The sequence below is a fragment of the Plasmodium gaboni genome, chromosome 14 (genome assembly GCF_001602025.1).
Source record: "Plasmodium gaboni strain SY75 chromosome 14, whole genome shotgun sequence".
NCBI classification, from domain to species: Eukaryota; Apicomplexa; class Aconoidasida; order Haemosporida; family Plasmodiidae; genus Plasmodium; species Plasmodium gaboni.
Window position 1 is genome coordinate 797,851 of NC_031494.1, and position 17,255 is coordinate 815,105.

The window sequence follows — 17,255 nt, forward strand, 5'->3', positions numbered from 1 at the left end:
AACATGGTTTATAATAAAAAGATCTGGGCTTCGAAAGAAGAAGAGTTTTTATTTAAAAAAAATTTAACAATGATACATTTTAATAATAGTAATGATAGAAGAAAGAATTCGATGCATGATTATAATGATACATTGTATGAGAATGAAAAAAATAAAAAAAATAAAAAGAGTAAAAAATCGTATACTTTAAAAAAAAAGTATATGTTGAATAGAAGATCAAATAAAGCTTCCTTTGAAGAAATATCTCATGTGAGTGACAACTTCGACAGTGTAAAAAATACAATCGATGATATTAAAAATGGTGATGATATTAAAAATGGTGATGATATTAAAAATAGTGATGATATTAAAAATAGTGATGATATTAAAAATAGTGATGATATTAAATACAATAATGATCTTAAAAACAGTGATGATATTAAATACAATAATGATCTTAAAAACAGTGATGATATAAATTATAATAATCAACATATTAGTGATGCACCTGCAAATAATAATAATTTGACCAGTAAGGATAAGTCAATTTCGAACTTATTATTTAATAAAATCAATCATTTAAACAAAAATAAAAATAATGTGCTGAAAAAAAGTATTCATAAAAATGAAATTAAAAAAGGCACGATACTAATATCACACCCATTAACTTCAAACCCTCTATGGAATAGAGCTGTTATTCTGATTACACATAAAGAAAAAAATAATATAGTTTGTGGTCTTATATTAAACAAACATCCTTTATATAATGATTATATGGAAATGTCAAATAACAGAGAAATAAATAAAATTTTAAATAAGATATATTTAAGAAAGAAAAAATTTATTCATGATATAATAGGAGATTATATATCGAATGGCAAAGAAAAGAATAAGGTATATGACAACATAAAAGATGAAGAAGAAAATACTATTCAAAATAATATGAGAAATAATTGTGATACGTTAGAAGATAATAATGTTATATATAATGAAAAAAATATAAATGATAATATAATACATAATGAAAAGAATTTATCAATTAAAAATAATATATCTAAAATATGTGATGAAAATAAACATAGTCATTGCAATGAAGAAGATAATATACAAGGAGAAATAAATTGTCAAGAAAAAAATGAAATCTCTAATAATAATAATAATAATAATAATATAAAACATTTTAAGAATAATGAATTATTAAATAGTAACAAGAAAAAATATAACTATTTATTAGAACAAAAAAAATATCAAATAGAAAAAAAAAAAGATTTAAAATATAATAACCAAACAAATAATTCAGATGATTTTCCAACATTAAAAGATTTACAAGAAATGTTTTTAAGAATACAATTTCGTAGTTCTACTAAACATCATATGAATAAAAAAGTAAAAAAAAAAAATAATTTTTTTGTTATGATGGATGAACATCTATTAGATATTATCACTCATTATATTATCAAATTAAATAAGGTTCCTTTGTACTTACGATTCTTACCTTCATATAATATAGGTTCGATGACAGATATTAAAAATGAAATTAAAAAATTACAATTCCTAAACGAATTCTATAAAATTTATTTTGAAAAATATAACAAATGGAAAGTAGTTATCATTAATAATAGAATACATATATTTGATAAAGAAAAAAATAAAAATAAAATGAACCCATTCGACAATAATCATATAGAAACAAAAAATCATCAAGAAGATAAAAAATTAACAGAAGAAGAAAAAGAATTAATTCATAAAAAAATACAAAAATTTAAAGAAACCAATCAACTCAATTACGATACAAAACAAAATGACAAAAAGAAAAAAAATAAAAAATATAAAAATTACAATAAAAGAAATAACGATGAGGCACACAATACAACAATTAATACTACAAATACAGGCATTTATGATAAGATAGATGAAAATGAAACAGACACACAAATGAAGAATCAGGATAATGTTTATGATACTGAACAGGAAGATAGTTACGATGAAGATGAGGAAGATAGTTATGATGAAGAGGATGAGGAAGATAGTTATGATGAAGAAGATGAAGAAGATAGTTATGATGAAGAGGATGAAGAAGATAGTTATGATGAAGACGAAGAAGAAGTAGATAATTACGACCATGTAGATGAAACAAATGATAAATTGAAACATCAAAATGGTGAATATAACCATGCTATAAAAGATAATAATTATAACGAATCACAAAATCAAGAAATTATACATAATAATGAAACAAATCAAAAAAATAATAAAGTATCTTCTATAAATAAAATTAACGCAAATAAAATACATGCAAACTATTTATTAGGAAACCCAGTAAATTTGTTTTGGCTAGGAGGCCCTTTACCTGGATTAACCATTTTACATAATATGAAAAAATATTCGAAAAATGTCGTGGTGAATGATTTGATATATGAAGGGTATAATGAAGGTGTGAACGAAGGTCTGAACGAAGGTGCAAACGAAAGTGCAAACGAAAGTGTAAACGAAACTATTAGCACGAATGAAAAAATAAATATGTTAAATAATGTAAGTATGAACAACAGCTTAAATGTTTTAAATAACGTAAATATGAATGATAATATAAATATTATACATAATAATAATGTTATGTTAAATGATAACTCAACAAACAATTTCACATGCTCAACTATATCTAAAATGAATGATGAACAGTACAATATCAAACAATGTAATATCATAAATGATAATAATATGAATGATGTTCATAATAATATGAACGATAGTCATAATAACATGAGTGATGTTCATAATAATATGAACGATAGTCATAATAACATGAATGATGTTCATAATAATATGAACGATGGTCATAATAACATGAATGATGTTCATAATAACATGAACGGTGGTCATAAAAAATTGATAAAAAGATTTATTGGAAAGGCTACATGGGATATGAACCAACTCATTGATGAATTGAATAATGATTATTGGATAGCAATAAATTGTGACAATAAAGAATTATTATCTAACATTATATTTAATACATCTAATGACACAACTAGTAATAATATTAACAATTATTTTGACAATTCAACATGCGGACATGTGTCTTCTAATTCTTATAAAGGAGAATGTCTATGGGAAAAAATATTGGCATCTTTAAATAATGACTATGAACAGATATCAAAAATACCACAAACTGTTATAGATAACTTTTTAAAGGATTTTAAAAGTATAGAAAATGAATGAAAAGAAAAAATATATGTATATTATATAAATTGCTCAGGGGAAAAATAGTACATATTACATGTATATATATATATATATATATATATATATATATATATATATATTTATGAGATATTATTTTGATCATATGACTCTTACATTTAACAAATGTAAAATGAATTTTTATTTTTTTTATTTTTTTTATTTTTTTTATTTTTTTTATTTTTTTTATTTTTTTTTATTTTTTTTATTTTTTTTTTTTTATAATGATGTTGTATTTAAAAATAATATCATATGTGTATATATTAATTTCCTTTTTGTTTACATTTATATTATATCTTTTTTTGATTAAATATATTTCAGTTATCCATGAATCTTTTTTTTTTTTTTTTAAAGCATTATTCATAAATTTGTTTTATTTTAAAAAATATAAATTTGTAATTTTCAATATGTATATTAAAAAGGCTAAAAAGTAAAATAAATATAATGTGATATGATAAATATTATGAATACTTTATTTTGGAATATTTTTCTTTAATTTTTTACCCTAATACGAAAAAATACACACATATATAAATATATAATATATATATATATTATGTGTGTGTGTTTGTGTTTGTTTGTATATATTTGCTTATATTAAAAAAAGTGAGACTTAAATCAAACATTCATTTTATAATTAAAGAAATGTGTTTCTTTTTACAATATGAATAAAAGCATAAACTGTTACAAAAAAAAAAAAAAAAGAAAAAGAAATAAATAAATAAATAAATAAATATATATATATATATATATATATATATATAGTGTATAATATTTATTTGTCCTATTTAATTCGAGGACCGAAAATTCTTACAAAAAAAAATAAAAAGCAAAATTATATAAATATATTATATATATATAATATATAAATATATTATATATATATATATATATATATATAATATTGAACAGTATGAGTAGTGAAGTATTAATAATTATATGTTAATATATATTAGCATATATCGTTATTTTATTTTATTTTATTTTATTTTATTTTTTTTCTTTTTAAAAACATCGATCATATATGATATTATGTCCTGAGTCATGATATTCCTTTTTAGAAACCCACATTTGTTGAAATGTTCCCAAGCTAGCTAAAATGGATCCACCTAGCCATGAAGAATATTTGTGTTCTACTAATGAAGTCATATTTAAAATTTTGAATTTATTTGATTGTGTAAAACATTCTTTTTCTTTTAATGAATTATGTAACCTTTCAATAAGACCTGGGAATAATGATGAACCTCCTGTAATAACAATAGATTGTAAAAGTTCTTTTCTAATATCAACATCAGTTGATATAATACAATTTATAATTGACTGTGGTAATCCTTTAAAATTGTTTAGAGAAGGTATGGATTGAAATAAATGTTCAGAAATATCATATTTATATTTATGAATATTAATTTTATATCCATCAGGTAATTCAAAAAATTCTTCTTTCATGGATCCATCTTTTATATTATTGTCGTTAGATATTTGTATGTTATTTTCATCTTTCAAATTTGTATTTATTTGTATACTATTTTTTTTATCCTCGCATTTAAATTCATCATTTATAATACGTGTTTTGCAAACGCTTTCTTTCATATATCGAATTACATCTAGAATACATTCTTCTTTATATGAATGATGTATATTATAAAAAGGGTCCAAAATATTTTGTGAAGAATTATCTTGATAGTTATTATAATTATTACCATGATAATTATCAGTACCAATATTATTTTTATTGTCATAATAACTTGGTTTATTATTATCATTTATATTGTTGTTATAGGATGTATTCCTATTATTATTACTATTACAAAATACAAAATAAGGAACAATATTTACATTGTCTTTTTTTAATTGCTCATATATTATTTTATCAAAATATTCTCCTCCTATATTATATTCCAATGAATTTTTTTGAAGAACATATCCTTCATATACTGGATTAATATTCAAAGAATTATATCCAATATCTATAATTAAAGATGTAGATCTACCTAAACTAAAGGATGTTAGTTTTGCTTTCTTTGAAAAATATAATGCAGGAATATTATATTTTTCAAATAATATTTCTGTCATTTCTTCTCTTATTTTATGATTATGCATATTAAATTCTGTTAATAATATTGGATGCTCTTCAAATTTTAGATTTAATCCACCTAATTTTATAGGATCCATTATTATATCATCAGCACATTCAAAAACTTTACCTATCTCTACACCTTCAATAGAATATTCTAATATTTTTTCAAAAACATCTGAATTTAATTTTATATCATCATTATTATCATCTTTATAAAATAATGGTTTTATTCTTATATTTTCATTTCTATTATATAAATTTAAAGGATATTTTAATTCTTTATAATTTATATTTTTTAAAGATCCATTCATATAATTATTATCTTCATCATTTAATTCTTTTTCTCCACATATACTATTCAAAAATATACGTGGAGTATCTTCTTGATTGTGTCCTATTTTACAACTATAAAAACCTAAATCTACTACTAGCGATGATATATCTTCTCCTCCACATAAAAAACTTACATTTTCATCATCTTTTAATTTCATATTTTTTTTTTTTTTTTTTCAAATTAAATGTGTTCCTTTGTCGTTACTGGATATGTATGTGTATCTCAAAAAAAAATTAAAACAATAAAAAATATAAATATAAATATAAATATAAATATATGGATATATTCATATTATATATGTAATAATATATATATATATATATTCTTTACATATATGTTATTATTATCCTTTATGATGATACATATTTTTCATTTTATAAGGATAACTCAATTTATTATTTATTTTTAATTTATATTTTCTATATATATATATATAATAATATATTTATTTACAATTCCTTAAAATCATATTACTTTTTTCAATTTTTTTCTTGCTATTAAAATTGTATACCCAAGGGTCAGAAAGAAAAAAAAAAAAAAAGGTAAAGAAAAAATATTAAAATTATCTATTATTAAATGTAATTATTTATAATAATATATATTTGTTTTAATTAGATTAATGAATATACATATATATAATAATATAAATATATATTAATTTATACATATATTATATATATATAAATATAATATATATATAAATATATATATATATATACTATAGTTTTTTTTTTTATAGGGATAATTAGGTATAAAAAAAATAAATAAATAAAATAAAATAAAATAAAAAAAAAAAAAAAATACATATATAATAATTAATACTAATAATATATTATTTTCAAAATATTATTTAAATGGTGTTCTCTAAATAAGACTTTATAATAATCAGTATGTTTGAAAATTATTATTTGAAAAATTTACATACAACATATTTATGAAGATAAAAAATAAGTAATAATGACAAAATGAGTAGTTAAATATAGATACGAAAAAATAAAATAAAATAAAAGAAAATAAAAGAAAATAAAAGAAAGAATAAAAGAAAGAAAAAAAGAAATAAGGATATCAAATTTTCTAAAGATAATGAACTAAAAATGATAATTATATATATATATATTACATATATACTAGGTTGTATTATTAATTGGATTTATTTATTTATTTACTTATTTATTTAATTATTTATTTAATTATTTATTATTATTTTTTTTTTTTTTTTATTGTATTTTAATTATTTTTATTAGGAGATATATTCATTTATTATATATTGTTAGAATTATTTATAGAGAGGAAGAAAAATATTATAATTTGTGTACTTGGATATAATATCAATTATATGTAAGTTCATTATTTCAATTTTATATTTAGAAGGATCCTATTTTCATATATATCTATTCATTTTAAAAAATAATAAAATGAATTAAGTGTATAATACATTTTTTTTAAAAGTTAATAAGGTTTATATAAAAAAAATATGGTTATATCCTATATTCTGTATGATATTAAAATGATGGTTATGGTTAATTTTTTTTTTTTTTTTTTTTTTTTTATAAAAATCAAATAATTAAAATTTAAAGTATTCTATAAATATAATGAACATTATTATAGTACACCATATAAATAGAATTAATTCAAAATGTTAAGACACAACAAAATAAATTGTTCTATACTCAAAAGACATAAATATAAAAATATATATATATATATATATATATATATATATATATATATGTTGTACATTATTTTATCCCATTTTGATAAGTCCCTAAATATGTACAATATAGTCAATTTATATTTATTCTATAAATGTTAACTCTTATTATTTTTTTTTATTTATGCGTTTATAAAAATTATGAACAGTTCAGGTAAAATTTTATCAAATTTTCATATTTTATTAAAAAAAAAAAAAAAAAAAAAAAAAAAACTTGTTCATAATTTTTTATATTTTTCCCATATAGCTATTTAAAAAAATATATATTCACAGTGAAAAATTGTGTATACCACTAATAATATTTTAAAAAAATTACATTATATATATATATATATATATATATTCATTAAAAATACCCTCCTAAAAGAGGTTTAACAAAAATTATAATATTTTCACATTTGAACAAATAAGGATGCATATTTTGTTATTCTATATGTTAAATTCTCATACATTATTACAAATTAAAGAGTGAAAATAAATAAATAAAATAATAAATATATGTATATATATATATATATATATATATTATGTTATATATTATGGAAAAAATATGTTCAACTAGCCAAAAATAATTTATCACTATAATATATATATATATATAATTTTTTTTTTTTTTTTTTTTTCTTATTGTAATAAAATGTTTTGAACAAATATTTACCTTAACATTTAATTTCTGATATTTTTTATAAAAATTAAAATAACATATATATATAATATATATATATATATGTACATATATTTGTAATGTCTTAAAACAACAACAAAAAAAAGAGACCAACAATTTCATAATTATATATATGTCTTATTTTTTTTTCAAAATAATAATAAGACGAAATAAAAATCTTCTTATAGTAAATTTTACAGAACCATCTGTTGCTATAACATCAAAACGTTTGTAAAAAAAAAAAAAAAAAAAAAAATTTACATGCACGAAAAGTTGATGAAAATGCGAATTTTCCATTGAAAAATGAAAAATATCATAACATAAAAAAAAAATAAAATAATAAAACAAAACAAATAAAAACAAATAAAAGCAAAAAAAACAAACAAAGCAAACAAAACCAGAAAAACCATATAAACCAAAAAAAAAAAACAAAAAAAACAAACAAACCAAGCAAAACCAGAAAAACCATATAAACCAAAAAAAAACTAACAAAACAAACAAATTCGTAAATATTTATTAGCCATGAGCATATGAATGATAAATGTATTAATATAAAAAATAAAGAATCAGAAAACGTTGGAAACGATAAAATCAAAAAAGAAAAAAAGAGAAAGATATATAATTTCAAAAAGAAAAGAATATGATATAAATATTATATTCTCTAATAGTCTTGTTAAAAAAGAGAATTCAATTTTATGTATATCATCTTATCCATATATAATTACATAACATAAGAAAATGAACTATGATAATAATAATAATAATAATTTAATGAGAAAAAAAATACAACTGAATAAAATTAAATCTCCAAAAGATTTTGTACAATTTAAGAAATCGAAAACAGTAGAAGGAAATGTTAAAATAAAAAACAATGTACTTTTTAATGATACCAAAAAAAATGGAAAAGAGAAAATCAAAAATTTATCTCGGACATATCAAACTATAGATGCTCATACATTAAATAGAAGTAAAAAGAATAAAAAAAAAAAAATTCATTATAATAATATAATAAACCATCCTAAAAAAACAAATCTTCCTTTAGACGAAAACACATATTCTGATGAAGATAATTTTATATCTGAAAAATTAGAAAAAGAAACTGATGAAAAAATAAAATACATAAAAGACAAGATCTTAAATAAATATAAAGATCTCTTTGAAACATACAATAATATTATAAATGTATTAATTAATAGTAATGAAGAGATAAAAGTTGAATTAAATAGAGAAACTATTTATAACTTTTTAAAAATGTCATATAAATATGCTGACTATAATTATTCTCTTGCATGTGCCATACTTTTATTGATAGATAGATTGAATCATCCTGACATAGAATTAAATGATAATGAAAAAGAGGGTTTAGAAAATATATTTAGATCTTATAGTTATCATACTATATTATCATATAAATATGCCTTTAAAGCATATCATCACAACGACAAAGGCACAAATAATAATAATGATCACAATAAAAGTTACAACAATAATCATAACAATAATCATAACAATAATCATAACAATAACCACAACAACCATCACAACAACCATCATAACAATAATAATAATTGTATTACTTTGCAAGTAAAAAAAAATATATGTAAATCTATTCGACATAATATTAAAAATAAATTTCTTTTAAATTCGGAAGCTATAATAAATCTAATAAATTGTATTTTTTATACAATAAAGGATGAACGAAATAAATTCTTCTATACTTATTTAAATGCCAATCAATATAAAATAATATCAGATATGACTGAAACAGGAGTGAAATATAAATATGAACAACTAGCGGAACGAACCTTTAAAAGAGCTTTAGATTTGGGAATGATTTATTTGAAACCTACCGATATTAATTTTTTAAATTTGGCTAGTAGCTACATTTATTTTTTATATTTCAATTTAGGATATGAACAAAAAGCATTGAATATATGTATAGACATATTTGACAAGTCTTCAAATATATTAGACGAAATTGAAGATAAAGATCATGTACACAAATGTTTAGAAATTTTAAGTAAAATGAGACACAACATAAAACGTTGGTCTAAAAAATTAAATAAAAATAGTATACTCTTTTTAACATTCTGAAGTATTAATATATATATATATATATATATATATTTTCTGTATGGGAATATTTTTTTATTTTTTTTTATTTTTGCAGTACTATAAATTTGTGTAATAAAATGTTTATATAGACATAAATGTTTTTCATATAAATATATATATATATATATATATATATATATATATATAATATACATCTTTGAAATAAAAATAAATTTTTTAAGACAATTTTTTTTTTTTTTTTTTTTTTTTAAAACTGTTAAAAAATGTTTACTCTATTATATTCCAGAAGTATATAATAATATATAACATAAAAATTTGTAGAAAACAAAAAAAAAAATAAAATAAAATATAAGGTATGGTATGGCATAATATGATAATATATAATGAATTAATTGTATAATATAATAATAAAATAAATCATTTAATAAATTAAAATATGATACAAATTTATAGATAGCCATTTGGGCATCTAGCCATTATAAATAAAAAAAAAAAAAAAAAAAAAAAAAAAAATAATATATATATATATATATATATAATATTATTAACAAGTCAGGTAAAAAAAAAATAAAAAATAAATAAAAATAAATGCATATTAACAAATATATAAGTGTGACCCTTATTTTACAAATGTATACTTATTTCATTTATCACTTCCATTTATATCTCCTTTTTCTTCTTTTTGTTCCTTTTCTCCTTTTTCTTCTTTTTCTTCTTTTTCTTCTTTTTCTTCTTTTTCCTCTTGCGTAAGATATTTATCTGGATTTACAAAATAAGGTATTTTTCCCTTAATCCAATCATTTATTATTACCTTTGAAACGGACGTAATATCTGGCTCTCCTCCTTTAAGAAGTTTTCCCATTTTTTTGGCTAATATTTCTAAAAATTCTTCTGAATTTTTAAATGTTAGATCTTCTGGTAATTTATAAATTTTGAGTATATAAGATAAATTGACCATTTTAAAAATATCATCAATATAAAAATGTGGATTTGTAATTTTTTCAAGTCTCATGGTGCATCTTAAAATTTTTTCAGAATCTTCAATATCATATGGTACGATACCAGGGCAATCAATAAGATATATTTTATTTGTGAGTTTTATGAATTGCCAATATTTAGTTTGTCCTGGTACACATGCTGAAATACATACAACTTTTTTTTTTAAGGAATTAATAATAGCACTTTTTCCAACATTAGGATATCCTATTAATCCAATATGGATATGTTTTTTTTTTTGACTTTTAAAAAAATCAGTATATTGTCTGATAATATTAAATAAATCACTTTTTCCAAAGGGTTTATTAATATTAGCATGATAAGCTATAGTTGGATATTCTTTAGAGAGTATTTTTATCCACTTTTCTGCTACGGAAACAGGTATTAAATCAATTTTGTTTAATATTAGTATCATATGTTTATTTGGTCTATCTTTTTTTAAAGTTTCTTCTAATTTTTTACATCTTGTACCTATAGGATCACGTGCATCTAATACTTGTAAAAGAATATCTGAACTATCAATAACTTTATATAATTCTGCCCATATCCTTTTTGATTGTCCTATTTTTAATAATTGATCCTTACTAAATTTTTTTTCTATTTCATTTCTTTTTTCAATTAAAGAATTATCATTTTTTGTTTCATAAGAAGATAATTTTTGTTCTGCACGTTTTGCATATTCTTCTAAACTACCAACATTTAGTTTAGGCTTTTTTCTTTTCTTTTTTTTACTATATACATCATGATATTTTTCAATACGAAGAAAATTTTCATTTTTATATTTTTTTGTAACTACATTTTTTTCATCTTTTAATAACTCCACAGGAATTTTAGATCGTTTTATAACAATACTAAATGGATCATGTGTTGTTTCTTCTAATTTATTTCTAAATATTTCTAATTTATTTTGACTTATTGTTCTAGTATTATTAAACCATTTAATACTTGGCTCGATTCTTCTCACTTCATTTATTTTCTGATTCATCTTTTTTAAATTAGCTTTAGTACGATACATTTTTAATCTTTTTAATTTTTCCGCTTCCTTTTTCTCTTGACCATTTCCTTTATTTATTAAGCGACCATTTTCCTTAACATTATTAACGCGGTTTTTTGCCACGCTTAGGTTTTTTATTTTCAAGCTCCCCTTCTTTATCATTTTCTTTTTTTTTTTTTTTTGAGATATAATATAAATATATAATGATGAAAAAATAAAAATAATTAAATGAATAATTAAACGAATAATTATATATATATATATATATATATTTTTAATTGTAAATATTTATTTAAAAATACATAAAATATGTAATGTAATGATAATAAATATTTACCATCATTATTCAATAATGCTTCATTACATCATTTTATAAAAAATTATTAATTATTTTTATTTCTATACCTCAAGGTAAACTTTTTTACCATCACTTTTAAAAAAATATTTATTTTACAATATAATGTGAGTATACTTAAAATATTTATTATTTATTATTTTTTATTAATTTTTTTTTTTTTTTTTTTTTTAATTCTTAGGAAAAATTTTAACGGTATAATAATTGTTACATATATATATATAATATATGTATAAATATAATTATAATATGTATAATATATAATATATACTATATATTAAATAGTAACATCTAAAATATATATATATATATATATATATATAATATATATATATTTTATATATAATATATAAAAAATTATATAACTATAAAAATCTTATCTTTCTTAAGGAATATATATATATATATATATTTTTTTTTTTTTCTGTTCTTATTTTACAATGCTCTTTATATAGATAAAAGAAAAAAAATTATTAGAGTTTACAAAGAATTAAGTAAAAAATAAAAAAATAAAATAATAATAATAATTATAATTATTATTATTATCAATAAGGTTATAAGACAACAAATATATTTTAATTTTTTCTAAATACCATATTATTTATGTATTTTATATCCTGTCCTTAATATATATATATTTATTTTTTTTTTTTTTTTTTTTTATCCATAGAAAAATAAATAATATTAAAAAAAAAAAAAAAATGCACTTTTAAAGCACATAACATAGATCATTTCCTTCTTTTTTATTTCTTATTTATATACATGATGAATAAAATATATACATAAATATAAATATATATATATATAATATATGTATAATAAAAAAATAAAATGTTTCTATTCCTTCCAATTGATGTTGATTAAAAAATAAAATTTTTTTTATTTTTTTATTTTTTTATTTTTGCGTGTACATAATAATGAATCTTCAATACTAAATAAATATTATAAAAGCACATCATAAAATAATAAAAAATAAATATTTTTTTTCACATTCTATATTAATATGTATACTGATTTATTTTACTTCTTTTAAAATAATTCTGCAAATTTAATTTGCATGACCCATGAAATATTATTTTATATATATCCAAATTATATTTAAATAAATGTTATTCTCTATATGAATATATATCATCCTTCTTTATATTTGTGTGTATACATTTTTTTTCTTCTCTCAAAAAAACATCAGAAAATATAATATATATATATATATATATATGTATATATATATGTATTTATTAATATATTTCTTTTTCTTTGTTTAACTATATTATCAAACTATAAGATCAAATTTAGTGTCTATAAAAATATATACTTATTTTATAATGATACTTCCACTATGTAACATAATTATGTAACGTTTATGTGGGTTAAAAAAAAAAAAAATATATATATTTTTATTTATATTTATGTGAATGTATTTCCATCCACATTAATTTCTTTTATAAATTAACATATATTACTCTTTTTATTATTTGCACTTATAGTAAATACAAACATATATATAATATATATATATATATATATATATATATATATATATATATACATATTCACATAATGATAACATAATATATAATTAAACTATATTGTAGTATTTATATTCTTTTTGAATCATATGGATAAAATAAAAAAAAAAAAAAAAAAAAAGAAACGATAATTTTTGAATTAATATAAAAATTACATATATTTTATAAACATAACAACGCATATGTGTTAACATATATATAATGTTATTTTTTTGTTTTTTTTATTTAATTTTTCATCTTGTTACATGCTTCATATTCTTATCTTCCCAAGAAATATTGTAATTATTCTTTAAAATGTTGTTTCATCATTTTTTATAAATTCTTATACTTAATACTGTTGTATGTGATGTTGATATATTTACATTAGAACGATTTATATGTATGTATATTTTTTTTAAATTAAAGAGATAATTAAATGTTAAAAAAAGATAAAAAGGGACACAATTAAGATGTCTATATATATATATATATATATATATATATATACCAACTGACATATTATGACACTTATATATTTTCTTTTTATCATTTTGCAAGTACAACAAAATAACATATCTATACAATAGGGGAACAAGAAAAAGAAAGAGAAAAAATTAAAAATAAAAAAATAAAGTATCTTTCTATATGTTCTACAATTTTTATAAACATTTATTATTAACAGTTATTTATTATAATATACATAGAAGACAAATCAAAAGAAATATCAAAAAAGCAACATTAGATGAATCACCTACAAAAAAAAAAAACATGCACACAAACTCTTATTTGCAAATGCTTCAAATGTGATATATATTTTCAATTTTCTTTTAAAAAGAAAATTCTATAATCCAAAATAATAAAATAAAAAATATACACATATATTACATACATCTTAATAACATTAAGAAATATTATATAAAGTAACATACATATTTCAAAATATATGAACTCAACCATTTCTTTATATTATAATATTTACAACTTACATTTACTAATAAAAAAAAAAAAAAAAAAAAAAAAAATTATTAACAAATAACTAACTCTTAGATATATTTATTTTCAGTTAGCTATTATATAAACATATAAATAAATAAATATATATGTATATATATATATATATATATGTATATTTTTTTTTTTTTTTTTTTTGTTTTTTGTCCTGCACAAGTCATGTAGAATTGTAAAATTAAAATTTCGCTACCTATCAATTTTTTTTTTTTTTTTTTGTTCAAAAAAATGAATGAATCTTATAATAATTTCAAAACAATAACTATTAAAAAGATACATGATCACAACAAAAATAAATACAATTATACTTTTAATAGATTTTTAATACCTTTGAACAAATTAAAGTTAACTTATTATAAAATATATCAAAAAAAAACAATTAAGAATATTAAAGAAACTAAGCAAATCAAAAAGTGTAAAAAAATTCATAAGTACGATGAAACAAATAATAAACGCCAAATAAAGACCAAAAGTATAATAAAAAAGATACATATTAAGAAACAAAAAATGGGGCAAAGAAAAGAAAATACAATAAGAGTAATAAATGTCCAGTCTAACAATAAGCCCATATTAAATATTTGTAGGAACGTTCCTGTGATAACTCACGGAATTTTAAAAAACAAAAATGAAGGGAAAATGAAGAAAGAGAATGAACATATAAAAAAAAAAGTTCGCATAAACATGTATAATATTGAAAATGCCACAGATAAATGCTTTTTAAAAAAAAAAGTTGACAATGAAAGGTTGATTGTTGAGAATGAGGGAAAAACGCTGGAAGGTTATTTAACTAATCTTTGTCGAAGTAATAATTTTAAAATGCACAAGAATGGTGACGAAAATGATGTAGATAACGACGAAATGTTTTATATACATAATAATAATAATAATAATAACACATATTATAATAATTACATAATTAATATGCATGAAGAATCATATTACAATTATGATTCATCTTATAGTGCACTTGATGTATATATGGAAGAATACAGAGACACTGTAGAAAACTCATCCAATATTGACGACATATCTGATTTACAACCCATTCATTTAGCTAGCAAAGAAGGAAACATTGAATTAATAAAAAACTTTTTAAAAGAAGGTATATATATAAACAGTAAAACGAAAATAAGAAAATTTACGCCATTACATTTATCCGCGTCAAAAGGTGATATAGAATCAGTAAAATTTCTTATAGAAAATAATGCTGATATAAATGCATTATCAAGTGATAATGAAACACCTCTTTGGTGTGCTTCTCTATCTAACCATTTTGATATATGTAAATATTTTATAGAAAAAGGAGCATTATTAAATTTAAATGTAGATAAAAGATATGATTCTCCATTACATGCTGCGTCCATGATGGGCAATTATGAAATAGTAAAATTATTAATTGAACACGGTGCTGATATAACTTGTCTAGATTTGAATATGTTAGAACCAGTACATTATGCTTCTTTCGAAGGGCATAAAGGTATTGTTAAATATTTAATTTTCAAACAAATTGAACAATTATTGAAAAAAAAGATGAATGATATTGTATATATTATGAAGAAATATAACGTGTATAGTCCCAATTTAGAAAGACATTATTATTTAAAATATAAATCTATTTTAAAAAAGAGAATTACAAGTAAAATATTATGTTGTGCTATAACATCAGGAAATTATAAAATCGTTAATATCATTTTAAAGAAAGGAGCAGACCCCAATTATTTTGATGTGCGTTTACAATTATTTCCAATACACGCAGCATCGATAACTGGTAATATTAAAATCTTTAAAAGTTTAGTAAACAAAGGAGCAAACATATTTATGAGAACGATTTGTAACAACTTACCAATTGACCTAACCGAAGATAAGGAAATAAAACAGTTCATATTAAAATGTTCAAGAAAAATTAATTTAAGAAATGCTTGGATTATTCGTTTAAAGAAGAAAAATAGCATAATAGCTCGTTTGCCTTATGATACGTTTTATTATCTGTGCACATTTTTTTAAAGATAATTATGTGTAGGAATATAAAATGTTAAAAAGGGTGGTACGTCATAGGTGGAAAAAAAAAAAAAAATAAAAAATAAATAAAAATATATATATATGTGTGTGTGTGTTTTTTTTTTTTTTTTTTTTTCCCTTTTGGAGGGGAACGAATTAATAAAAAGAAGAAAAAATTCTGAACAAACAATGAAATGTAGAAGAAAATACCTGAACAATGCATGTATTATTTATATAGCTATATAATTAAATTACTCATATGGTTTAATATAAAAATGATGTATATATATATATATTTATTTATTTATCTAATAT

At 19.1% G+C, this 17,255-nt stretch overlaps 5 protein-coding genes across 5 annotated transcripts in view; 3 read left to right on the forward strand and 2 right to left on the reverse strand.

The window, feature by feature from the left end:
• The window catches only part of PGSY75_1422700 (hypothetical protein), a gene marked incomplete at both ends in the record, with an annotated part of 3,516 nt that extends 318 nt beyond the window's left edge, over positions 1-3,198 (forward strand). The window contains one exon of the mRNA XM_018787926.1: positions 1-3,198. This exon is cut by the window's left edge and continues 318 nt beyond it. Within this exon, the coding sequence (XP_018639298.1) occupies positions 1-3,198 (3,198 nt within the window).
• Positions 3,199-4,224: 1,026 nt separating this feature from the next.
• On the reverse strand, positions 4,225-5,787 carry PGSY75_1422800 (putative actin-related protein; the record flags this gene model as incomplete). The annotated part of the gene is made up of 1 exon (XM_018787927.1): positions 4,225-5,787. One exon carries the CDS (start codon positions 5,785-5,787, stop codon positions 4,225-4,227), a length of 1,563 nt encoding a protein of 520 aa, XP_018639299.1.
• A 2,956-nt stretch (positions 5,788-8,743) lies between these two features.
• Positions 8,744-10,099, forward strand: PGSY75_1422900 (putative 14-3-3 protein; the record flags this gene model as incomplete). The annotated part of the gene is made up of 1 exon (XM_018787928.1): positions 8,744-10,099. The coding sequence occupies one exon, from the start codon at positions 8,744-8,746 to the stop codon at positions 10,097-10,099; it is 1,356 nt and encodes a 451-aa protein (XP_018639300.1).
• Positions 10,100-10,724: 625 nt separating this feature from the next.
• PGSY75_1423000 (putative GTPase) lies at positions 10,725-12,233 on the reverse strand (the record flags this gene model as incomplete). The annotated part of the gene is made up of 1 exon (XM_018787929.1): positions 10,725-12,233. The coding sequence occupies one exon, from the start codon at positions 12,231-12,233 to the stop codon at positions 10,725-10,727; it is 1,509 nt and encodes a 502-aa protein (XP_018639301.1).
• A 2,937-nt stretch (positions 12,234-15,170) lies between these two features.
• PGSY75_1423100 (putative ankyrin) lies at positions 15,171-16,946 on the forward strand (the record flags this gene model as incomplete). The annotated part of the gene is made up of 1 exon (XM_018787930.1): positions 15,171-16,946. The coding sequence occupies one exon, from the start codon at positions 15,171-15,173 to the stop codon at positions 16,944-16,946; it is 1,776 nt and encodes a 591-aa protein (XP_018639302.1).
• Between the last annotated feature and the right edge of the window lie 309 nt (positions 16,947-17,255).